This window comes from Notolepis coatsorum, assembly GCF_963971535.1.
Source record: "Notolepis coatsorum genome assembly, chromosome: 10".
In the NCBI taxonomy this organism is placed as follows: domain Eukaryota; kingdom Metazoa; phylum Chordata; class Actinopteri; order Aulopiformes; family Paralepididae; genus Notolepis; species Notolepis coatsorum.
In genome coordinates this window covers 14,107,566-14,124,342 of record NC_140174.1, presented here as the reverse complement: position 1 = coordinate 14,124,342, position 16,777 = coordinate 14,107,566, and the positions used below count along the sequence as shown (strand labels likewise).

Genomic DNA, 16,777 nt, shown 5'->3' with positions numbered 1-16,777 from the left:
CGGAGTCTCGTTGGAGTAACGGACACAAAACAGACACCATGGAGAAACCCGAGGGGTGGAAAACGGCTGAAAACATGTAGTTTGGTCTTCGGGGAAAAAGTGTGTGAATGTTTTTGGTGGTGCTGAATTTGGGTCATGCGAGGAGGAGCGCAAGAGGAGCGAAGGATAAACGCGCGGCACCCTCCTCCTCTCGCCGCTTCGCAGGTTCTCCACAGAGGGACCGGGTGGGCTGTCCTGATTTGCCCGGCGGGGGGACCACAACAACAACGTCCCAACATCAGATGGTTGAAGATGCCGATTCCAGCCTTTCTATACTAGTCACCAATAAATAGCCCCCGAACAGAAGAGCGCCTTTACGCACGGAGACGAGCCAAGCATCACCACAGACAGAGGACCAGGACGGAGCTCACACGCGCGCTGTGTCAACACTGCAAGAAAACAGTGCAGCAAACGGGGGTTCGCTTTTATTTTTATCTCTAGAGAAAGAATCAGTCTCGTCGTTATAAACATAATAACTTCGACAGTTTGAACTCGTTATTCGGGAACCTTTGCTCGTTCAACGTATATTATTATTCACCTGCTGCACCCCGTGACTAATTCCGTTCAAACAACAAGACACAATTCGTTGAGAGAATATAGAAGGAGGGTCGCCGTCGCCGACATCCATCGCCTGGAGAGACGCGCGCGGGTCACTTGGTCGGAGCGCAGGGCCGTTGTTGCGCGCCGCGCGGATGCAGGAACATGGAGGAGAGAGACAGGTGGCCAGCAGGTGAGTGATGGAGGAGACAGACAGGTGGCCAGGAGTTGAGAGAGACAGGTGGCCAGCTATAGGTGAGTGATGGAGGAGAGAGACAGGTGGCCAGCAGGTGAGACAGACAGACAGACAGACAGGTGGCCAGGAGGTGAGTGAGACAGACAGGTGGCCAGGAGGTGAGAGAGACAGACAGGTGGCCAGGAGGGGAGAGAGACAGACAGGTGGCCAGGAGGGGAGAGAGACAGGTGGCCAGCAGGTGAGACAGACAGGTGGCCAGCTATAGGTGAGTGATGGAGAGAGACAGACAGGTGGCCAGGAGGGGAGAGAGACAGACAGGTGGCCAGGAGGTAAGAGAGACAGGTGGCCAGGACGTGAGAGAGAGACAGGTGGCCAGGAGGGGAGAGAGACAGGTGGCCAGGAGGGGAGAGAGACAGGTGGCCAGCAGGTGAGAGAGACAGGTAGCCAGCAGGTGAGAGAGACAGGTGACCAGCAGGTGAGAGAGACAGACAGGTAGCCAGGAGGGGAGAGAGGCAGGTGGCCAGCAGTTGAGAGAGACAGACAGGTGGCCAGGAGGTAAGAGAGACAAGTGGCCAGGAGGGGAGAGAGACAGGTGGCCAGAAGGGGAGAGAGACAGGTGGCCAGGAGGGGAGACAGACAGGTGGCCAGGAGGTGAGAGAGACAGACAGGTGGCCAGGAGGTGAGAGAGACAGACAGGTGGCCAGGAGGGGAGAGAGACAGACAGGTGGCCAGGAGGTGAGAGAGACAGACAGGTGGCCAGGAGGGGAGAGAGACAGACAGGTGGCCAGGAACCCACGCGCCGAGGAGACAAACAACTAGGTCACACATCCCAAGTATATATTCCGTTGTCAGTGTGTAGAGGACGGTACTTCACACAACAACAGTAGGCTATTTCAGGACCACTGCACTGAAGCAATAAGAGAAAGTGGATCGTGTGTGTTTACAAAACAACAGTCTTCTTGAATTATTACGAGTCGTTGTACTTAATATTGATGCAAATGTCGAGGACACAATAATACCCTCTAGTTTTACTCTCCGTCCCTCACTCACACACGGTGTTCACCTGTTCTCAACTGATGACACTATTCACATGCTTAATTTCATTTAATTTCAAACCTTTATTTATACTCGTGAAAGCACTGAGGTTTCCCTCATTTACAGTGATGACGAGTTAACAAAGGACACAAATATCATAACAGTTAATAATTACAATGAATTACAATTACTACAATGATGGATTAAAACAATTACATGATTCAGTACATAGGTCAAGTGCAATGCCTTTAAACTCCATGAATGACGGGAATAGCGCACGAATAAGCAATATGTCTTTGTGAGATAAAATGCAAAAAGGGCCAATGATGATGTAAAACCAGGTGCTGTTTGATTTATCACTTGAGTCAATAATAGCAGCAACAGCGTCGTTGTTCATGCACTTGATTTGCCGGGTACAAATGTTCGCCAGAGTAAACAGTTATGATTGGCTGGGTACATTGTTCCACAGTAAAAAAAAAAAAATAATCATAATAGATATATTGAAGGTTGAAATGAGATAGCGATATAAAAACCCTCGTGGCGAATGGCTTTGCGGCGGTTTTGCATTCACATTATCCAGAGTGCCTGCGAATATAATTGAAATTCCCTGGAACATTCTGCTTTGTTGTTTAGCCTGTATTATCGGGGACAACGCAGAGGGCACTATAGGTGCACTCTAGTTTCAAAAGGCTCTTTTATACTTCGCTCAGGACAGGTAATATCTCACGGATAACGCTCACTAATGCATTTCATGCGAGTGGCTGACTTGATGGACCCCAGCCCGCTATGTAAAGAGCAGCTCGGCAAAGCCGCTGGGCTGGTAATGGACTCTCTAAATGATGCTCCAGGCCGCACAGATGGGTTTCCTCCTGTGGTCGCAATTTCTTTTTTACTGCCTCGGACGGGAACCGACAGTAATGGCCGTGACCTTTGCGACGGGACTGGCGTGCGGTTTAAAGGGAATTAAGGGTTAATCCAAAAACAGCCAACGTCCAAATCGGTTTACACTTACCGTACATGGGTTTTGATATGACCTAAATTGTGTGTGTGTGTGTGTGTGTGTGTGTGTGTGTGTGTAGGTGTGTAGGTGTGTGTGTGTGTGTGTGTGTGTGTGCAATTGCAGCCACAGCTTCATGATGTAGAGTCTATATTAATATAATAATAATATTATATGCTGCTGCGCCGTTTCATATCGTCGCCCCTTAACGAATCACAGCGGGCGTCTAGTCTTCACCCACATACCGGAAAACAACACGACAACATCACTAATTAATGTCACCGTATGTACCGTGTACTGTGGTGTAGAACACGCCTGTTGTCCGGTTAAACACCGTGACGCTGTGAACAGCGCTGTGCTTCAGACACTTTACAAGCACGCACGCTCGCACACACACACACACGCGCGCATGCACACTCGCACACACACACACACGCACACACACACGCGCGCGCATGCACGCACACACACACACACACACGCGCGCACGCACGCATGCACACAGACACACACATGCTGTCCATCACTGGAACAAGGCTGGTGAGATACAATATAGAGAGCTGGTGGCTGACACTGGATGACAGGATCTTAGCGGCAGGTGAAGTGATTAGCCGCATGGTCGAGTTAGGTCTGGCTGAATGAGGGGGGAGGGAGAGAGAGAGAGAGAGAGAGAGAGAGAGAGAGAGAGAGAGAGAGAGAGAGAGAGAGAGAGAGAGAGAGAGAGAGAGAGACCAGAGTGAGAGAGAGCGAGAGAGACAGGCCAGAGAGAGAGAGAGAGAGACAGGCAGACCGGAGTGAGAGGGAGAGAGTGACAGGCAGACTGGAGAGAGAGAGAGAGAGAGAGAGAGACCAGAGTGAGAGAGAGAGAGAGAGAGAGAGAGAGAGAGAGAGAGAGAGAGAGAGAGAGAGAGAGAGACCAGAGTGAGAGAGAGCGAGAGAGACAGGCCAGAGAGAGAGAGAGACAGGCAGACCGGAGTGAGAGAGAGAGAGAGAGAGAGAGAGAGAGAGAGAGAGAGAGACCAGAGTGAGAGAGAGCGAGAGAGACAGGCCAGAGAGAGAGAGAGACAGGCAGACCGGAGTGAGAGAGAGAGAGAGAGAGAGAGAGAGAGAGAGAGAGAGAGAGAGAGACCAGAGTGAGAGAGAGCGAGAGAGACAGGCCAGAGAGAGAGAGAGACAGGCAGACCGGAGTGAGAGAGAGAGAGAGAGAGAGAGAGAGAGAGAGAGAGAGAGAGAGAGACAGGCAGGCAGGCAGACCAGAGTGATTGGGAGACAGACAGACAGACAGATAGAGAGGAGGAAGAGGGAGTGGATTGGATTGCAGCCTCCAGCTCCGTGCTCGGCTCATCAACACTGGGGGCTTGCACTGTGTCTGGGGGCTGGAGGGGGTCCTCTCTCTCTCTCTGCAGGCAGGATGGAGGGGGTCCTCTCTCTCTCTCTCCAGGCAGGACGGAGGGGGTCCTCTCTCTCTCTCTGCAGGCAGGACGGAGGGGGTCCTCTCTCTCTCTCTCCAGGCAGGACGGAGGGGGTCCTCTCTCTCTCTCTGCAGGCAGGACGGAGGGGGTCCTCTCTCTCTCTCTGCAGGCAGGACGGAGGGGGTCCTCTCTCTCTCTGGGCAGGACGGAGGGGGTCCTCTCTCTCTCTGGGCAGGACGGAGGGGGTCCTCTCTCTCTCTCTGCAGGCAGGACGGAGGGGGTCCTCTCTCTCTCTGGGCAGGACGGAGGGGGTCCTCTCTCTCTCTCTGGGCAGGACGGAGGGGGTCCTCTCTCTCTCTCTCTGGGCAGGACGGAGGGGGTCCTCTCTCTCTCTGGGCAGGACGGAGGGGGTCCTCTCTCTCTCTCTCTGTGGGCAGGACGGAGGGGGTCCTCTCTCTCTCTCTCCAGGCAGGACGGAGGGGGTCCTCTCTCTCTGCAGGCAGGACGGAGGGGGTCCTCTCTCTCTCTCTCCAGGCAGGACGGAGGGGGTCCTCTCTCTCTGCAGGCAGGACGGAGGGGGTCCTCTCTCTCTCTGCGGGCAGGACGGAGGGGGTCCTCTCTCTCTCTCTGCAGGCAGGACGGAGGGGGTCCTCTCTCTCTCTCTGCAGGCAGGATGGAGGGGGTCCTCTCTCTCTCTGCAGGCAGGACGGAGGGGGTCCTCTCTCTCTCTCTGCAGGCAGGACGGAGGGGGTCCTCTCTCTCTCTCTCTCTCTGCAGGCAGGACGGAGGGGGTCCTCTCTCTCTCTGCAGGCAGGACGGAGGGGGTCCTCTCTCTCTGCAGGCAGGACGGAGGGGGTCCTCTCTCTCTCTCTCTGCAGGCAGGATGGAGGGGGTCCTCTCTCTCTCTCTGCAGGCAGGATGGAGGGGGTCCTCTCTCTCTCTGCAGGCAGGATGGAGGGGGTCCTCTCTCTCTCTCTCCGGGCAGGACGGAGGGGGTCCTCTCTCTCTCTCTCTGCAGGCAGGACGGAGGGGGTCCTCTCTCTCTCCGCAGGCAGGATGGAGGGGGTCCTCTCTCTCTCTCTCTCTGCGGGCAGGATGGAGGGGGTCCTCTCTCTCTCTGCGGGCAGGACGGAGGGGGTCCTCTCTCTCTCTCTGCAGGCTGGATGGAGGGGGTCCTCTCTCTCTCTCTCTCTGCAGGCAGGACGGAGGGGGTCCTCTCTCTCTCTCTGCAGGCTGGATGGAGGGGGTCCTCTCTCTCTCTCTCTCTGCAGGCAGGACGGAGGGGGTCCTCTCTCTCTCTCTGCAGGCAGGATGGAGGGGGTCCTCTCTCTCTCTCTCTCTGCAGGCAGGACGGAGGGGGTCCTCTCTCTCTCTCTCTCCGGGCAGGATGGAGGGGGTCCTCTCTCTCTCTCTCCGGGCAGGACGGAGGGGGTCCTCTCTCTCTCCGCAGGCAGGATGGAGGGGGTCCTCTCTCTCTCTCTCTCTGCGGGCAGGATGGAGGGGGTCCTCTCTCTCTCTGCGGGCAGGACGGAGGGGGTCCTCTCTCTCTCTCTGCAGGCTGGATGGAGGGGGTCCTCTCTCTCTCTCTGCAGGCAGGATGGAGGGGGTCCTCTCTCTCTCTCTCTCTGCAGGCAGGACGGAGGGGGTCCTCTCTCTCTCTCTCTCTGCAGGCAGGACGGAGGGGGTCCTCTCTCTCTCTCTGCAGGCAGGACGGAGGGGGTCCTCTCTCTCTCTCTCTCTGCAGGCAGGACGGAGGGGGTCCTCTCTCTCTCTCTCTGTGGGCAGGACGGAGGGGGTCCTCTCTCTCTCTCTCTCCGGGCAGGACGGAGGGGGTCCTCTCTCTCTCTGTGTGGGCAGGATGGAGGGGGTCCTCTCTCTCTCTCTCTGTGGGCAGGACGGAGGGGGTCCTCTCTCTCTCTCTCTGTGGGCAGGATGGAGGGGGTCCTCTCTCTCTCTCTCTCCGGGCAGGATGGAGGGTTCCCTCAGGCAGCAGGGCCATATATCACACTTGTCTCCGGTTACTGTTCCCACGTGGAAGGAAACCTGAGCTCCGGTTTGGCGGCGCCGTGATGATGTCATTCAGCCGAATCGCTCACTTTGTATCCGTGGACTCCCATAGACTCATAGTAAAATGGTAAATGGTGCATTTATACTTAGTACTTTTTTATCCAAAGCGCTTTACAATTTTTGTTTCCTCACATTTCACCCATTCATAGACTCCCACTATTGTACTGTATATATATATATATTCATGGTCTCCCATAGACAACCACTAGATAACCATGAAGACTAGTGATGCACGCTATATCGGCCGCCGATATAATATCGGCCGATATGGCCATTTTTTTACACATCGGTATCGGTCCGATATCAAGATAGGGCCGATATAAAAAAAAAAAAAACAAAAAAAAAACGTTTTTTTTCTTTTTTTTTTAATATTTTTCTTTTTCTTTTTACATGTTTTGACCTTAAATAGTTTCAAAATATCAGTCATTTCTGAAAATAAGTTACAAAAGTAAAAAAACGATGCGTTTTGGAAAATAGCTCTTTATTTAATTATCATAAAAAAGTGTTTTCTATACAGAGATATCGACATTGGTAAATATCGGTATCAGCCAGAACAGCAATATTAATATCGGTTATCGGTATCGGCCACAATTTTCACATCGGTGCATCACTAATGAAGACCCATAGATCCCCACTACTGTACTGTACAGTATATATCCATGGACTCCCAATGAACAACCACATTATAACCATGAACTCCCATTGACCTCCACTACTATACTGTATATATATGGACTCCCATAGACAACCACTATATAACCCTGAAGACCCATACACAGTCTCTTGTGCGGTGCTGTATGTGTACCTGTACTGTATGCATCAGGGTGATGCTTTGGCTCTGTCTCATTGGATGTCCCCGGTCCTGCCCCCCCCCCCCCCAGGCTACAGTGCTCTGCTATGGTAGGAGGAGGAAGCTACTAGGGGTGGGGGGAAAATCGATACGTAGTAGTATCGCGATACTTTGCGTGGCGATACTGTATCGATACAGGGACGCCAAGTATCGATATTTAATTATTCATAAAAAATTAAAAAATTTACTTTTTTTTATTCTTATTTTTTTGTATAAGGAAGTTGCATTGTTCATTTCAATACCTGTAATAGTACAGTAGTCCACACACACACACACACACACACACATGTGCATTCAGTTAAGTTGGAATATGACTGTAATACAAACGGTTCAGTTTGTCAGGTACATGCAACACAGATTACAGTGTTTACATTTGTCTGCTTGAGAAAATACCATGTTCTGCAATAAAAATTATTGAAGTGAGATGAACAGACTGAACTTTATTTTATTAGATAAAACATGTTGACAACGTTTTACTTTGCAGTTGAAAAAAGGTAATACATTAAATGTGATAAAAAAAAAAAAAAAAAATGTTTCGCAATACTCAGCGTATCGCGATATATTTTGTATCGCGATACTATCATATCGTAACGCAAGTATCGCGATAGTATCGAATCGTGAGGTCTCTGGCGATTCCCACCCCTAGAAGCTACAATGCTCTGCTATGGTAGGAAGAGGAAGCTAGAATGCTCTGCTATGGTAGAAGGAGGAAGCTAGAATGCTCTGCTATGGTAGGAGGAGGAATCTACAGTGCTCTGCTATGGTAGGAGGAGGAAGCTAGAATGCTCTGCTATGGTAGGAGGAGGAAGCTACACTGCTCTGCTATGGTAGGAGGAGGAAGCTACAATGCTCTGCTATGGTAGGAGGAGGAAGCTACAATGCTCTGCTATGGTAGGAGGAGGAAGCTACAATGCTCTGCTATGGTAGGAGGAGGAAGCTACAATGCTCTGCTATGGTAGGAGGAGGAAGCTAGAATGCTCTGCTATGGTAGGAGGAGGAAGCTACAATGCTCTGCTATGGTAGGAGGAGGAAGCTACAGTGCTCTGCTATGGTAGGAGGAGGAAGCTAGAATGCTCTGCTATGGTAGGAGGAGGAAGCTAGAATGCTCTGCTATGGTAGGAAGAGGAAGCTACAGTGTTCTGCTATGGTAGGAGGAGGAAGCTACAGTGTTCTGTTCGGCGTGGTTCGGTGCAATTACTGCATCTCACTGTCGAGTGCTTCAGAGACACATGACGACAATGAGGCAGACGGCGGCGGTGATTAGGATTTTGACATTTTAGCACTAATCCTAAACAGAGTGACAGCCGAGGAGGTTTCCCCCTCTCTCTGGGTGGGTGGGGGGGGGGGGGGGGAAGACCCAGGGGCGGTCACATGGCTCACGGACCCAGCAGGGTTCCTCCCAGGACAGGGAGGCTGGCAGGCTCGGCGGAGAGAGGGAGAGAGAGAGAGAGAGAGAGAGAGAGAGAGAGAGAGAGGGCAGAAGGTGAGAGAGAGAGAGAGAGAGCGAGAGAGAGAGAGAGAGCGAGAGAGAGAGAGAGCGGAGAGAGAGAGAGAGAGCGAGAGAGAGGTGATTTGTCAAACTGAACCTCCGTGGTCCGGGCTGTTGCTCAGCCTATCGCAGCGCAGCAGGGAGTCTCCCAGGCGAGGCCTCCTCTCTCTCTCTCTCTCTCTCTCTCTCTCTCCGGCTAACCATCCTGTCGGCTCCTCGTCCAGGGTGGATGATTCACTTATTTACTCTGGAGTGGGCGACTACTGAGGCTAAACGGACCTCCCAGAAGAGCCTGAGGTCCAGCCTGAGCTCCCAGAAGAGCCTGAGGTCCAGCCTGAGCTCCCAGAAGAGCCTGAGGTCCAGCCTGAGCTCCCAGAAGAGCCTGAGGTCCAGCCTGAGCTCCCAGAAGACCATGAGGTCCAGCCTGAGCTCCCAGAAGAGCCTGAGGTCCAGCCTGAGCTCCCAGAAGAGCCTGAGGTCCAGCCTGAGCTCCCAGAAGACCATGAGGTCCAGCCTGAGCTCCCAGAAGAGCCTGAGGTCCAGCCTGAGCTCCCAGAAGACCATGAGGTCCAGCCTGAGCTCCCAGAAGACCATGAGGTCCAGCCTGAGCTCCCAGAAGAGCCTGAGGTCCAGCCTGACTGAACCAGAAGAGCCCGAGGTCCAGCCTGACTGAACCAGAAGAGCCTGAGGTCCAGCCTGACTGAACCAGAAGAGCCTGAGGTCCAGCCTGACTGAACCAGAAGAGCCTGAGGTCCAGCCTGACTGAACCAGAAGAGCCTGAGGTCCAGCCTGACTGAACCAGAGGAGCCCGAGGTCCAGCCTGACTGAACCAGAAGAGCCTGAGGTCCAGCCTGACTGAACCAGAAGAGCCTGAGGTCCAGCCTGACTGAACCAGAAGAGCCTGAGGTCCAGCCTGACTGAACCAGAAGAGCCCGAGGTCCAGCCTGACTGAACCAGAAGACCATGAGGTCCAGCCTGACTGAACCAGAAGAGCCCGAGGTCCAGCCTGACTGAACCAGAAGAGCCTGAGGTCCAGCCTGACTGAACCAGAAGAGCCCGAGGTCCAGCCTGACTGAACCAGAAGAGCCCGAGGTCCAGCCTGACTGAACCAGAGGAGCCTGAGGTCCAGCCTGACTGAACCAGAAGAGCCCGAGGTCCAGCCTTACTGAACCAGAAGAGCCTGAGGTCCAGCCTGACTGAACCAGAAGAGCCTGAGGTCCAGCCTGACTGAACCAGAAGAGTCTGAGGTCCAGCCTGACTGAACCAGAAGAGTCTGAGGTCCAGCCTGACTGAACCAGAAGAGTCTGAGGTCCAGCCTGACTGAACCAGAAGAGTCTGAGGTCCAGCATGCGCACAAGGGACAGAGGGCAGAAGAAGACAAAGAGAGAAAAATAAAGAGAGATTCCTGTGTGTGTGTGTGTGTGTGCGTGTGTGTGTGTCAGTGAGTGTGTGTGTGTGTGTGTGTGTGTGTGCACGCTCTGTCCCAGTGTTCGCAGAGAGAGCGAAAGAGAAACAATATCAGTCACAATGCGTTTCACCTGTCGCCTCTGAAGTGACCCAGATGCGCGGCGCGTCGAGCACTTTGACGGTAAATTGGACACATGAGATCAGTCTCCGCCGATAATGAGTCATCAGTGGAGCGAGCGGTCCATTACAGGAGCGGAGACTGGAGACAGACACTGGCAATCTAATTACTGCTTTCATTACACCCTCGTTTTCCATCTCTCCGGGACAGAGAAGGAGAAGGAGGGGGGGGGGGGGGAGGGGAGGAGGAAGGGAGATGAAGAAGAGGGGGGGGGGGGGGAAGGGGGGGTGAGAGGAGTAAGGGAGGAGGAGAAGGGAGGGGTGAGAGGAGGAAGGGAGAGGAAGAAGAGGGGGGGGAGAGGAGAGGGGGGTGAGAGGAGTAAGGGAGGAGGAGAAGGGAGGGGTGAGAGGAGGAAGGTGAGGGGAGAAGGAGAAGGGAGGGGTGAGAGGAGGACGAAGGGGGTGAGAGGAGGAGGGAGGAGAGAAGAGAAGTGGGGGGGTGAGAGGAGGAAGGAGAGGAAGAAGAGGGGGTGAGAGGAGGAAGGGAGGGAGGAGAAGGAGAAAGTGGGGGGTGAGAGGAGGAAGGGAGAGGAAGAAGAGGGGGGTGAGAGGAAGGGAGGAGGAGGAAGGAGAAGTGGGGGGTGAGAGGAGGGAAGGGAGAGGAAGAAGAGGGGGTGAGATGAGGAAGGGAGGAGGAGAGAGGAAGAAGAGGGGGGGGAGGAGGGGAGGGAGGAGAGGGCGGGTGAGAGGAGTAAGGGAGGAGAAGGGAGGGGTGAGAGGAGGAAGGGAGGAGGAGAAGGAGAAGTGGGGGGTGAGGAGAAGAAGGGAGAGGAAGAAGAGGGGGTGAGAGGAGGAAGGGAGGAGGAGAAGTGGGGGGTGAGAGGAGGAAGGGAGAGGAAGAAGAGGGGGTGAGAGGAGGAAGGGAGGAGGAGAAGGAGAAGTGGGGGGTGAGAGGAGGAAGGGAGAGGAAGAAGAGGGGGTGAGAGGAGGAAGGGAGGAGGAGAAGGAGAAGTGGGGGGTGAGAGGAGGAAGGGAGAGGAAGAAGAGGGGGTGAGATGAGGAAGGGAGGAGGAGAAGGAGAAGGGAGGGGTGAGAGGAGGAAGGGAGAGGAAGAAGAGGGGGTGAGATGAGGAAGGGAGGAGGAGAAGGAGAAGGGAGGGGTGAGAGGTCCCCCATCCCCTGTCCCTGTCCCCCATCCCTGTCCCCCAACCCCTGTCCCCTGTCCCTGTTCCCCGTCCCTTGGCCAACGGCTAGTGGTCCGTATCCGCTTCCATTCATTTGTGCTAAGCTAGGCCATAGCTTGCAGCAAGATTTTAAATTTTAAATTTTTTTTAATTATTTTTAGCATTCCCCATCCCCCATCCCCTGTCCCCCATCCCCTGTTCCTGTCCCCTGTCCCGGTCCCCCGTCCCTGTCCCCCGCCCCCATCCCCCACCCCCTGTCACCCGTCCCCTGTCCCCATCCCCCATCCCTGTCCCCCGGCCCCTGCATTCGTATTCAACCCTCTCTCCGCACGACAAACTCTTCGTTTTGGGCGATGAAGGTCATATCGCAAATCTAACGCGCTTGCATTATTCATACGGTTTGCATTAGGGGGGGTCAGAGAGCCCCATTTCCAGAGTGTATTTATGACCATAATCCCTGATGAGATTCACATCACAGTCTGATGAATGAGAATTGTTCACTTGCGCCCGTCAGCCCCCCCCCCCCCCCCCCCCCCCCCCCTTCATTCAGTTATGAGAGGAAATGGTTTCACTGCGAGCACTCATCTCAGAGATCAGAGATCAAAGAGCCTCATCTGTTACGGGTAATTGTGGGGAAGACCTCTGTTTTTGCATATTTCCCAGGATATTTGCACATATCCCACATCTTTCTTTCCACGTGAGATCTTTAACCCTTTCACTGCCACACGACAGCCAGTTAACCATTTCACTGTGACAATACAGAAGGTTAGCCCTTTACTATCACACAACATAGTAAAGGGTTAACCTTCTGTCATGTGGCAGTGAAAGGGTTAAGGCCAGTAATCTGTTAATAAGGCTGTAATAAAGTGAACACTTGATGGTTCTCTCTTCATCTTTTAACCCTTACCTTAAAACTCATTCAGCGCCAGGGGTCGCTGTTTACCTTACTGTTGAAATGCCGTCGCCTTTTAACATGGGGATACGTGGCTGTGTTTGCAGGCCTAAAGCTATATTATATATTATAGCTATGGATCTAATAATATAGTCGATTGTCATTGAGTTTCTTCCGGTCAAGATGCAAAAAACAGATAATTTTTCCATCCATACATTCCCGTTTTATACCGTTGTGAATATGAGTGTAGTTTCAGGGCGGTCTGGTGTAATTTCCAAAATGCTAGGTAATCGCCGGCAACTTGTATTCTAGTAAAAGCGTGATCGTTTCTTCCCTGGACTAGCTACTGTTCTCAAATACAATTTTAGATGATCGGTATTATGTTTCATCATGGATGCATGAAAGGGGGGGGGGGACCGCCCCTCCGTGCTTTGATCGCTACCAACGGAACACGCCACACACACACGCCCCGATCGCATGAAGGCATTTTTGCGCAATATTGATACCATATAGTCCTTACCTTGACCAGGATCTGTCCCGAAAAGAATATTCCAATTATCTGATCGCAATTCCAAGTACTGATGTCGACTGTGTTTCCAACGTAATCCAGCCATGAACACGAACCAGGGGGGCCCGACCCTCGTCGATGCATGCGTTATAAGCGCTTGGCTTGCCCGAGTAGTTAGACTCCGCCCGCAGGCCGTAGATTGGCCCAGACACCAAGCCACATCGGCAGGCGGCGGTATTGGACTTTTACGATCTCAGACCCATCCCCAGTGATAACACACAGCTGCCTGCATGTTTATGAATGGAAATATCGAATAAAAGAAATAACGATCATAATAACGAGTAAACTCGTTGTTGGCGTCCAACGATTGGCGGGCTATAACAAGTATACTCGTCGTTGGCAATTAAAGCGTTAAAAGGAACACGCCAACATTATGGAAAATGTGCATACAGTCTTCTCCAGAGTCAGACAAGAAGATACTGTAGATACCAGTTTCCTCTCTGTGCGTTCAGTAGAAAGCTTCAGGCTGCAAGCTATAACCTAGTTTAGCACAAATTTATGGAAGTGGATACGGACCACTAGCTTACCTTAAAACTCCGGTAGAGGTGTTTTTGGCCAACGGCTAGGCTAGTGGTCCGTATCCGCCTCCATTAATTTATGCTAAGCTAAGCTATAGCTTGCAGCAAGATAGCTTTTTTCTTTAAAATTTAAAATGATTTTGAGCGCGGTTAGGTGGTCGAGCGGAGATTGCGTTCGTCACCAGCCCCGGAGCTGTGAGCTTGGTTCGCCTGTTCGAATCCAGCTCACAGCTCCGGGGTTGTCACCAGCTTGGCTGGCCGTCTGCACTGATACAATTGGCTGTATCAGAGGGTGGGAGAAGCTGGCGGGGTGGGTCCGGGTCGTTGTAAACAGCGACTCCTACAGTTCGGTCGGGGCGCCTGCTAAGCGCGGATTGGACGTGAGGGGGATAGTGTGGTCCTCCCACACGCTACGCCCTCTCAATGAGAATCCGCGCTGCCAGGTGAAAAGAAGCGGTGATTGGCTGGACGTGTGTCGGAGGAAGCATGTGGTAGCCTCCACTCTCCCAAATGATCTGACTGTGGGGGGTAAAGCGCAGCGACCAGGAAGGGACTGGGAATTGGCATACGACTAACATTGGGATGGGAGAAAATCGGAGGAAAATGGAGGGGGAAAAAGACCAATAAAAAAAAAAAAAAAAAATGATTTTGAGCATTTTTACAGCTTTTCTGGTCACGCAGGGCCGATAGAGGAGAGGGAGAATGGGAGGAGATGTGGGGAAGACATGCAACAAATATCACCGGGAGCGGGAGGCGAACCCAGGACGGCCTCGTAGGTGTGCAAGGCACTATGCGGTGCGCCACGAGGGCGCCCAGCCAGATAGCTTTCTACTGAACGCACACAGAGAGGAAATTGGTCGGTCACAGTCAACCAGAGGTGCGTTGCTCATGGGACGGGGTTGCACGACGTGCAACCAAGCTTTTGTGAGCAGAAGCGCGTGCACGCAAGAACGCGCTGCACTCGACTCGTCGCGTGTACCTGGCTACCTCGCATAAGCATAACAATTCATGGCAATCACATTCACAGGTTTGGTGTGAACGGTGCTCTGCCTGAGTCAGACCATCGTTCACACCAAACCTGAGGAATGCGCTGCACTCGACTGATGTGCCAACTCGCTAAGTAGTATCCACCTGGGCTACTTTGCATAACAATAGCTCAGGTCCTCAAGTGTGTTCAAATACGTTCTCAGATACATTCACACAAAACTTGTGAATGCAATGTGTTACATTCCATTCGTAGAGGCAATTATAGGGCACTGTCTTTAGTCTGTGCGTATGCGAGGGAACATTTATGCGCACACGCCCGGGAGCGCGCGTGCACGTGGCGGCATTCAAATATAGTGCAACCAGTCAGCCAATCAGGAACGCACCTCTGCAGTCAATCAGCACCTGCTAACGGGTCTGACCGACGTAGCTCAGCTGGTTGGTGCGGCCGGCTGTGAATACTACGGTCCCAGGTTCAAATCCACTCGTTACAGTCTCTATCGTCTTGTCTGCCCCCATAGAAGACGGTAAACCAAGGGCGGCTAGGTGGTGCAGTGGGCAAGGCGCTCACCACCAATGCAGGAGACACTGGGTTCGAGCCCAGCTCTCCGCATTGCTATCAGCTTGGCTGGTCGTTCATACTAATACACATTGGCAGTATTAGGGGTGGGAAGCTGGTGGGTGGGGATCGGACATTGTGGACAGCGACTCCTACAGGTCGGTTGGTGCACCTGCGCAGCAGAATCAGAAAGTGACAGGGGCGGCGTGCCCTCCAAACGCAGACCCCCGACGCTGAGAGATCGCGCTGTGCAGGTGAAAAGATGCGACTGCTGCTTCCTCGAGTACCGGAGGGGACACGTGATGTAAGGCTTCGTCCACATTGCAGCCGACCAGTGGGAGGCATGGCCTAACAGCGTTCGAGACAGGGGAGCGTAGAATTGGACGATACGAAAATTAGGATGGGAGAAAAATAGAAAATGGGAGAAAAAGTAGATACAAAAAAAAAAAAAAGACGGTAAACCACATTCCCCATAATGTCTGTGTTCCTTTAAAGCTCACCTTAAAGGAACAAGCCAACATTTTGGGAAATTAGCTTACCGTCTTCTCCAGAGAGAGACGAGAAGATGGATACCAGTTTCCTCTCTGTGCGTTCAGTAGAAAGCTATCTGGCTGCACGTTAGCCTAGCTTAGCACAATGAATGGAAGCGGACAGTGCCGGTTAGCCTAGGCATTGTCCAACTAACACCTTTCCCGAAGGCTAACCGGCACTGTCCGCTTCCATGCATTGTGCTAAGCTTGTCTCTCTCTGGAGAAGACGGTAAGCTAATTTCCCAAAATGTTGGCGTGTTCCTTTATCCTCACTGGCGACGACGCGCCTGGTCCCGAACCTACAATAGAGACCACTGTGCTGAACATTTGGTGGTTGATATTCTCATCAGTTTAAATTATTCATCGCAAACTAGATGCACACTCACCAGGCCGCGGGGCGCGCGTGTGACATCATTAAAGGGCCGCTCCGCTGCTCTGGTGCGTTTCTATCTCACATGATTCACCGACCTGGCAGAGCGTTCATCATATCCTGGGAAATGTGCAAAATCAACGGTTTTCCCACATTCAACTTAACGGAGCCATGGGCACACGGAGCCATGGGCACACGGTGCGGAGCCTCTCAGTGGAACAAGGAACACAGATGAAAACCTGTGATTCAGATTCAGATTCAAATGACTTTATTCACCATATTGTATATACAAATGGAACGTGATTCGACATTACAGTGCATGATTTTTTTTCACAAATAAGAATAACATAATAATAAATAGTTATAAAGTGCAAAACAGGACAGAATCATTTAATTTCAAACCTTTATTTCCACCCCGTGAGACACAGAGATTGCCCTCATTTACAGCGACGATGAGCTTACAAAAATAAGACACCGTTTATCAGTGATTTCACACATGTGGGGGGCAACAGTAGCTCAGGAGGTAGAGCGGTCGTCTGGTAATCATAAGGTTCCCGGCTCGATTCCCGCTCCTCCCGGGCAGCGTGTCCAAGTGTACTTGAGCAAGACACTTAACCCCTATAATATATGTTTTGTGTTACGGTTGTGTAGGTGTGTTGGACCCAGGTGCAGTGGAGAACAGAGACGACGAGAGACAGATGTTGATTTTCACAAATGAAGCAGTACTCTTTATCTTGAGTAGCGAGTAGGGATGTCCGATATTTTCGGCCTACCGATATTATCGGCCGATATTGGCATTAAAATGTGATATAGCAAATTATCGGTATCAAAAAATAAATAAAAATAAAAATGATTTTTTATAATTCTTTTTACATTTATTTAACCTTTATTTACCCAGGCAAGCAAGTATGAACAAATTCTGATTTTATTTATTGTCAAAAGTATGCATAATGTTGTGTTAATTCCACGACAAGAGATATGTAATGTTAATTACCTGAAATTATTACATTTTTTGGGGGGAGAAAC

The 16,777-nt window shown here is 52.0% G+C and overlaps 1 protein-coding gene across 1 annotated transcript in view; it reads left to right on the top strand.

Moving 5' to 3' along the window:
• Positions 1-731: 731 nt before the first annotated feature.
• LOC311235759 (serine/threonine-protein kinase SBK1-like) overlaps positions 732-16,777 on the top strand; it is a gene marked incomplete at both ends in the record, with an annotated part of 47,125 nt that continues 31,079 nt past the window's right edge. Inside the window, one exon of the mRNA XM_084323244.1 lies at positions 732-769. Within this exon, the coding sequence (XP_084179370.1) occupies positions 732-769 (38 nt within the window). The remainder of the gene's footprint in view (positions 770-16,777) is intronic.